This window comes from Momordica charantia (assembly GCF_013281855.1).
Source record: "Momordica charantia cultivar OHB3-1 chromosome 6 unlocalized genomic scaffold, Mcharantia_2.0 BLBB01000006.1, whole genome shotgun sequence".
Taxonomy (NCBI): Eukaryota; Viridiplantae; Streptophyta; class Magnoliopsida; order Cucurbitales; family Cucurbitaceae; genus Momordica; species Momordica charantia.
In genome coordinates, this window is record NW_028275164.1 from 13,781,518 (window position 1) to 13,791,086 (window position 9,569).

General features: G+C 31.5%; 1 protein-coding gene across 1 annotated transcript; it reads right to left on the minus strand.

Moving 5' to 3' along the window:
• Positions 1 to 3,348: 3,348 nt before the first annotated feature.
• On the minus strand, positions 3,349 to 5,644 carry LOC111019906 (wall-associated receptor kinase-like 2). The gene is made up of 2 exons (XM_022296424.2): positions 4,741 to 5,644; positions 3,349 to 4,683 (listed from the first exon to the last, which is right to left on the minus strand). The coding sequence occupies exons 1-2, from the start codon at positions 5,522 to 5,524 to the stop codon at positions 3,518 to 3,520; spliced, it is 1,950 nt and encodes a 649-aa protein (XP_022152116.2). The 5' UTR covers positions 5,525 to 5,644; the 3' UTR covers positions 3,349 to 3,517.
• Between the last annotated feature and the right edge of the window lie 3,925 nt (positions 5,645 to 9,569).

The window sequence follows — 9,569 nt, forward strand, 5'->3', positions numbered from 1 at the left end:
TCGATCATTCACCTCCAGGCTCCTCTCTCTCTATGTGTTGGGCCGGTACTCTTGACCCTCGGGTGCCGTCCACCGACGTCGTGGTGGATCATCATCTCTGCCCTGACAAGCGTTGTAATTGCTGAATGATACCTGATAGGTTCGAGGAAGTTGGACCCTCGGGCGTTGATCTCCCACCAAGTCGTCTTGCTGGGGGTGACCTAGCATCGGGGCCTCCGGGTTACTGCCCAATTATGAGCGTTGAAGTCTTAGAGAAGGCGTCCCAATCCGGATCACTCCAGGTCGAAAGTGATACTCCGTCCTCTTGGTCGGATGTGCCGACCTTTTTCCCTTGGCAGGGTCCGTGGAGATGGAAGAGTCTGACATCTTACCTCCCTTATTGACCGCTTCCAGTCGCGCCTTGACCTCCGTCAGCTCGGCAATCACATTTGCCACAATAGTGGGATCCACGCCAACGTCGGCACTTGCTCCGGAACGTGCGCCCCTGTTGCCCCAGTTACGAATACGAGGAACGCGAGGTGGCAGACCGTTCTTCTGAGCTTGGAGTGGTGGAAATTTGTCCGGGACGAGGTTGAAGTTCCGATCCACAGCGAGGTCAACCACAGTAGGCTGACCTCCATTTCCTGTGACGGCTCAGCCGGAAGATGGAGTTCGGGCACATGTCCCTCAGGTAGCTGGCCTGTAGATAGGTAAACCACGGGTTGGTGGCCTCGTCCAGCAGTAGAGGTTCCCGCCAAATGGTTCTCTGTCTACCCACATAATCAAAAGCAAAATATTTAGCCAAATCAATAATTCCTCACCCAAAGGTCAATACTCATTGCAGCCATAGAGCGAGCTGCAACAGAATAAGAGTTTATTGATATAATTAAACAACTTTCCTCTCCATCAAGAAATAGTCAAGTCAATGATAACGAAGAAAATCAAGATGAAGAGAATTTGTCAACTTCATCAGACGTATCTACTCACAACAAACAAATCAATAAAAGATAAGATTCCAATCAATCTCTGAATCAGCGTCTAATACCGACAAACTCTCAATCAACCTTGAAGTCTGCCAAGAGCTTTATCAAAATAAAGTTTGTCTTTTTGTAAAGGTGTTATATGTAGCTAGACACCTAGCGTCTCGTTTTGTAAAGGTATTGAATGTAATCTTAATAACTCAACACCGAGCGTCCTATGTGTTTTAGTTAGTTTCTATGTGTTGTACTTTGTTTTTATGTAATGGCTACGTATTGTAATTTAGTCTGTCAGAAGTTAAAAACTTGTATACAAGAGTATAGTAGTTCCATGAACAATCCTCTCACCTTTTTTGTCTGGGTGCACACAAGAAAGTCCCATCATCAGCATCCTTTCCATTTCCACCCCTTCAAACTTCCCCATCAACCGTCGAATCAGCAGCCTCAATTAGTTTCCCCTTTTTCCACAGGTCCCAGACCCAGTCAACAACCACAATTCCATTATCATCAAGAGGCCTTCTTCCCGTTGCCACCTCTAACACTACCACACCAAAGCAAATACTTTACATGTGTTGTACTTTAAAGCTTCCTACCCAACTACAAAGGAAGCTTGTAGTTGCACAAAAAGACCAAGGTTAGAGAAAAGAGTGATCTTAAGTTTGTAAAAGGGAACAATGCTCAAGCTTTGAATAAAATATTCAATTTCCAAATTTTGTCTTCTTCTTTCAAGTAAGTTTAATTTTGCTTCTTTATTTACCAATTAAATTCAAAAGCTTTTATTATTTTCGGTGCCTTCTTATCACCGCACATTATTTCAAATTCCAATGCCACCAAGCTATTGCATCCATCACACATATTCATGATCTATCATTTGTTTTTATTGTCCATACATCCATCCATCTCCATTAATATTGTATCATAAACCAAGAAACATTTATACTTAGATTTTTTTTTTTTCAAATCAAATTGAACAATTCTTTCCTTTTTAATATATTTAATAGATAACTTTAAATACAAGAAACCAATTAGCAAAACCAACCAATTACATCAAAGTATAAAATTTTCACATTCTTCTATTTAAGTTAAACTAAGTATATTTTTTAGTACATCAAATGTATGATAGGAGACTGAACCTTTTGACCTTCGGAGAATGAATAAGCTAACCTAAACTCATGTTGCCAGTTAACCAGTTATTCAATTCTAAAGTTAATTAGTTATTAAATTTTAAAAAGTTAATTATATGCTGCCTAAACTATTTTAATATTTTATTTTTCCAAAAATAATAATGGCAACATTACAAGAAATGTAAAAAGAAGTAAAAAAAAAAATGTAATTACAAATTTGATTAAAATTAATTTAAATAAAAAATTTCATTAACAAATTTTAAAAATCATAGCTATTTACCTTTATAATTATTTCAATAATTAGCTAACCATAAAAATGATACTATATATACTTGATGGCTAGTCAAGTGGATTGCTTACTCAAGGTTACATTATTAGAAAAGTCAATGAATTGATGAGATACTTCTATCACTGAGTAGTAAAGTTTAATATTAAAAACTCAGTATACCACAAAATTCAAGTCATTTTAACATTTCTCATCTTCTTTTTATCATTAACTTATAAGTGTTTTAATAATTAGTCAAATAGATTGCTTACTCAAGGTTATATGAATTAAATTACTAAAAAAGTCAATGAATTGATAAGAGACTTGCACAATTTAAAACTAAAAATCAAGATATGTCGTTGTCCGTAATATTTATCTTCAGACTTCGATGATCAAAATGGAAAGGACTCCACAACATTCAATTCATTTTACCCTTTATTATTTTCTTCTTTTTATCATTTAATTCAAAATACAAAAATATCATTTACAAATTTATATAATTATTTAATGATTAATTAATGCATTCACAATTTTAATTATCGATTTGTCAAGTCAGTTGCTTTGGAATTAAATTAGTAAAAGGAATTAATATCACAGGTAGCACAATCTAAAATTGAAAAGTAAAATACATTCCTTCCTTAAAACTGAAATTGAATAGTGGGAATAGAGTAATAAAAGCGTATTAGAAATTTTCCATCTGTTGAAGACACTAATGGTAGTTTGCTATGAGGGATCATTTAGAATTAGTTTCTGAAGAATACAGATTAAATTGTTATATTCTAAAACCTAAGGACCGAATGAAATTTTCAATCAGAGATAAAATATATATATATATATATATATATATAATTTTCTGTAAAATATAAGCAGAAGACTGATATATCCTTACCGGAGAAAAAAAGAACGGATATACCTTTATAGGAGAATTAAAATTGATCAAACTTAGAGAATCTCAACTTGAATACAAAATCAATCTAAACATATTCTATATGAAAAACCCACACACAATCTCACAAAAATACATAGAAATACACACAAAAAGAAGGATCAAAGTCCTTCTGTTAAGAGGAATCTTTAGAGACATAATGCATGAAAACATAAAACTCAATGGCTATATAGCCATCGGCGTCATAGTTTCAATGGATATGATGGTGCTATCATCCGTAAGGTCTTCATCTCTCTTCATCCGTAAGGTCTTCATCTCCAACCTCTAGAGAGAATGATGAAGAAGTTCCAATTGATTGAACTTCTTCACTTGTTTCTTGACAATCTTGAGACTTTCTTAATCCTTCTAGTTCCAAATATACTTGTTTCATTGTTGGCCTTTCTTTCCCATTTGATCTTAAACATTTTGTGGCAAGTGTAGCAACACTGTTAACAACGTCCATACTTTCTTGTGCGGCTACTATAATATCTAAAATTTCAACAAGCTGATTAGCCTTTTCCAGTGAAATGAAATAGTCTAACAAATTTCTACCATCATCTCTTGCAAAAGTAACAGGTATCTTCCCAGTTAAAAGTTCCACCATCAAGACTCCAAAACTATATACGTCACTCTTTTCAGTGTATTGACTTGATCTGAAATATTCTGGATCTATATATCCAAAAGTTCCCAATACTTTTGTAGTCAAATGTGATTGATCACATGACACAAATCTTGATGTTCCAAAATCAGAAACTTTTACACTGTAGTTATCATCCAAAAGTATGTTTAAGGATTTGATATCTCTATGATAGATAGGAATTGAAGCTGCAGAATGCATGTAAGATATAGCTCCCGCAACTTCATAAGCGATTTTGAGACGAGTTTCCCACGAAAGAGAAGGTGATTCTTCAAGATTTTCCTTGTGAATATGGTGTGAAAGCGTCCCATTAGAAACAAATTCATAAACTAATAAAGGATACTCGGTTTCTAAACAGCAACCAAGAAGCCTAACGATATTTCTGTGATTAATTTGAGATAGGATAATAACTTCATTAATGAACTGTTCGATCCAGTTTGTGTCAATTTGCTTTGACCTTTTGATTGCAACAACAGTGTTATCATGGAGCATTCCTTTGTAAACTGTGCCATACCCTCCTTGACCAAGAAATCTACTTTCGTTGTAGTTATCTGTTGCTTGTTCAAGTTCTTCCTGTGTAAATATTTTTACTCTCTCACTATCTTCAAGTAGTTTTTGTTGCATTAAGACGCCACCATTTTGCTTGAAAAACTTTTTCTTATAAAGTTTGAGTCTTCTTTTCTTCAAGAATAGTTGATTTCCCTTGCATCCGCAGAAGAAACAACATGATAATATCATTAGACCACCTTCATTGCCAATAAAAGGATGATCATGTTAGTATAATCAAACAAAATAATAATAAAAATAGATTTAAACACCAGAGAGAGATAGACCTATTGGAATAGAGACGTAGTATATGAAAATAGACGAAAGCTGCTGGGCCAAATCACTAGAAGGACTGTTTCTACAGTAGGGGTTGTATGAGTCAGGGTGTATTCTGCAAATATCAGTTTGGTTCAATGGAACTAAAATAGGCGTAAATGGGTAGATTCGACTTGTATTCGAAAGCTTGTTTGCTTCCAAGACGCTGTGTTCCTCAACCCCAAAATCCCTTGCAACAGATCCAATGCTCTCATCTGGTTGTAGCATATACACATACAAGGCCTTGACCCCGTTAGCTTCTTGAGCTTTGGTAGGGCAAGCACATCGCAACGGAACTTGGAGTATCATGTCAATTGAAGAAGTATTATCAACAGCATAGTCCTGCTGATTTTGGCTTTTCAGTGCAGAGCAGCTCACTAAACCTTGGTAGATATCGTATGCTATTTTCTCATAACTATCACCGCGCTTAATTGTGTAGTAGGAGATGGTCCGATAGGAACGTCGCACACATGAGCATGAAATACTAGTAGCAAACAAACTACCGTTGTTTAATGTTGTTTTGTAGACATAACCTGCGAAGAGATCGCTTATCGTGGATTGTGTATCGTAGGGCGGCTTGGATCTGAAGGTCAAATAAGAGGAAGAACATGAGTATATTGAATCAATGCAAACGTACCCTTTTGGTGTTGAAGTGGTATTGTTAGAGCAATTGGTCTCGTTTCCCACATACGACTGTTGGCAGAGGGATTGACGTAGAAAGAGAGAAAGAAAGAGGAAAACAGGAAGGGCTGCCATTGTTTAGATGCTACTTCATATGGGTTGCTACAACAATTTATCCTTTTTTTCTTTATAGTAGAGGCCATGTTTACGTTGATTGTTGGAAATAATTGAGGGAAAATTATATTTTGAAGAATTCTAAAGTATAGAAATGTGTAGGATATGGTCTATTTTTTGCCCAGTCAACTTGTTGATAATAGATTCTTTGTTGTCATTATGATTATTCTCACCTAATCAAAATCTACTTAGATGACCTACCTTGCTCTTCAAATGCATGTTGTTACTCTATTGAACTCGTCTCTTACTTTGGCTTTTATATCACAAATCTTTAGATGAACATTATTTTAATATTGCTAACGAATAGGCTAGCAAATATATGCTGGTGCAACTTGCCTAGGTAGATGTTACAAAGACAAACATTGCATTGTAAGCAGTCACTACTACATCTACGAGCTTCAATGATAGTTGAAATTTTTCACGAATTGATTTAGTGACCGCTTTTAAAAGTTATTGAATGCACATCAAGAAAAGAGAAAACGTAAGAGTTAATGAAAAACTGTCATTAATACATTAACAATGACAATTAAAAATGTCAAAAATGATCTTTGATGACAATTAAAAAACGTCACAAAAACATGTTTCATGATAGTTTATAATGGGTCAATAAAATAATCAAAAGGTCCGTAGTTCTATCCAGAAAAGTTTAATGACAACAATTTATAATTGTTACCAATTTTTTTTAATGACCATTTATGAACGTAAAAAAAATCGTAACAACGATTGTTATAATCGTCGCGAAAACTATTACAGTGATAATTTTAACCGTCAATAACGACAGTTTTAACCGTCATAAAAACCTGTATATTGACAGTATTTAATGATCATGAAAATCTTTATATTGATAGTTTTCACTATTACGAAAATAATTATATTGATAGTGTAAAACATGCCAAATTTATTAATTATAACAATTTTTTTTTCTGTTTAGAATTGTGTTTAGTAAAAGTTTGCAACGTTATGAAAAGTTTATATACGACAATTTTGTAGGTCAAAAGAAATATTTCCATGACATTATAGTTTAGTGTCACTGTTAGGGGTTAAAAATAGTTTTGCCATTGTAGATTATAGGAAAGTTGGATGGCTAGGTCTTCCTCTGAAGACTCAGAGGAATGTCCGACATTCATACTTAGCCTTGAAATCATCGAATATTATTTTGTTTGACTAAAGGTCTTGCCATCTTCAACCTTGTCTATCCAATAGGTTAACCTCCGACAACGAACTATCGATAGCGCAAATCACTAGTCAGACATTCAACGTATAAATAGAGGGTTTCAGTCCAGGTATATCGTATTCTAGCTGGGTCTTAGTATCAAGGTCAAACTTATATTAACTTGAATATCATAATTTTTGTCTATCTTGTGCAGATCATTTATTGCCGAGTAACACTAAAGCTCGTCTCAATCGCCTACTCTAATCATTTCCGACCTGCACCATAAATGTGCATAAACATTTGGTGCAACAGTAGGAAAAGTCAATCCTCCTATTTAATATTGACTGAGGAATGATATTAAGTTTCTAACCTCTAACTATGACATTTGATAGCTTCCATCTTAAAATCAGAGTTTCCAAAAATAAATTGATTCAAATAGTTTTTAAAATTTAACTAGTATTTTTAACGTGTTTCACGTCGAAAACTAAAAAATTTATTAGCCTGCGTTTGATAACAAATTTGTTGTTTTTATTTTATGTTGTTGAAAATTAGGTCACAATTTTTTTTATATGTTTTCACATTTTTCAAACACACATTTGAACAACTTAGCCAAATTTTAAAAACAAAAAATAATTTTATGAAAGCTACTTTTGTTTTTTTAGTTTTCAAACTTTTATTTAGATTTTTAAAACAGTTTCAAAAAAGAAATACAGAACAAAGAAATAAATAGATGAAGTTTAATTTTTAAAGTCAAGAGTATCAAAATCAAAATGGTTACCAGGTCTCAGTAATTAAAGAAGTTCATTCTCTAAATGTAAAAAATTATCAACATCATTAAAAATCACACCTTAGAATACTTTTTCTTTAATACACTTGTCAATTTATGAATTAATATTCACGTGTGTTTATTTGTATTGAAAATTATATTGACATTTTAAAATACTAGTGTATTACCATGCACGTAATTTTTTTTTAATTATAAGGTAACTTAAATTTTATATAATTTCACGTAAAATATTTTAAGTATAATTATTTTTAAAAATAATTAAGATTAATTTTTATATATATTTATTATTATTGACAGCTAATTACTAATAATAAAATGTACTATTTATAATTATTTTTTAAATATACTATTTATAATTAATTGTTAATGATATATTTTGTAAATGAATAAATTAAAAGTAAAGGAAAAAATTATATATTAATAAAAAAGTAAATAGGTATTTTAATATTTTTATTTTTAAATTATTTCAACCTAATATGGGTCCTTTATTTTATTTTTTTTAATATTTTGTTTGTTTATTAAATATTTGTTTAGAGCTGACATTTTTTTATATATGTTGAATTTTTTAACTAAATATAAATTATTTTATTGATTTAATTTTATATTATAATTAAAATTATTAAAGAAAAATTCTTCAAATTATATTATTAGAAAATAAAATGACCAAAAGTTTTATATTCCACCTTTTAAGATTCTATACAAATTATTGTTTATAATTAATTTATTAATTAAACATTTTTTTATGTATTGACTTCTATGATTGTTTTTTTTTTCCAACAATAAGAACATGAGCTTGTAATTATCTATATTTTAAACAAATATTCTAAATAAAATTGCTCAAAAAAGAAACATTCCAAAAAAAAAGTACACTAAACAATAAAAAAACATTAGTAACAAAAAGAAAAATCCAAATCCTAAACTAAATAAAATTACTAAAAAAAGAAACATTCCAAATAAAAAACACACTAATTAGAAAAATAACAATAGTAACAAAAAAAAAATCCAAATACTTACTATACACTCATCTTTTAGAGTAAATATGCTCATTCTTGAAGATTGCTTGACATATACTATTATTCAACTTTGTAAAATTGTGGAATGGTAATGTCACAAACCTAGTATTCGAGATATGTAGATTCAACATATGCCTCCCTTGCAACTTGATGAATATGTCACAAATATCTCGAGATGTTTTCATGATTGAATCATCTTTGAGAGATGTTTGAAGGAACTAATAATAAAAAAGTATTGAAACTTGTGAAAAACATGTAGAAGAAAACCTATTTTTATAGTAGTAGAGGATAAAACGTTACAAAAGCTTTTCAAATTCTAAAACTCTTGAAATTCTAGTATGAATTTTAATTAAAAAAAAATTAATTTTATGTTGTTGGAAAACTTTTTGCATTCTAACCTTTTATATTCCATGCATTTACAGTATGGATAATTAATAATTAATAATTAATTTAATATTTGTAATAATACATTAATCGTATAATTTGTAATTTGTAAATTTAGTAAAGGGTAAAAGTGTCCAAAAATGTTTTTCCTACATCCTACCTTTTTGATATAGTATAGATGAATCTACTTCTCTATCTAAATTAGACTTTGTTTTAGAATACATTTATAATGATTTTCGAATCGGTCTATTGAGGCATATAATATGGTGGATGAATTTTATATAAATTGTAATTACCTTTAAATAATATTCTAATTACCTTTAAATAATTAACCCTTGATATATCTCTCCCAACAGTATGGAATCTGTTAGAGTTAATTTCTTACTGATCATTTATTATTAAGTGATTTGTTATGAAGTAATCAACATTAATTAACTCCTTTATTAAATCTGTTTGTTGTTTTAGTTGGTCCAAATGGAACCAACCCTAAAACCCCCTATATAAGCATCATGATGAAATCTAGAGAGTAGATTTTTGTTAGAGATTTTGGTTTCTCCCCCTCATTGCCCTGAAACCAAAGAGAAGGTAAGGGTGCATGCTTTCCTTGTCACCATTAGAAAAAAGAAGGGCTCCGTTGGAAGAATTGAACCCATGCCGGAGAGACGACAC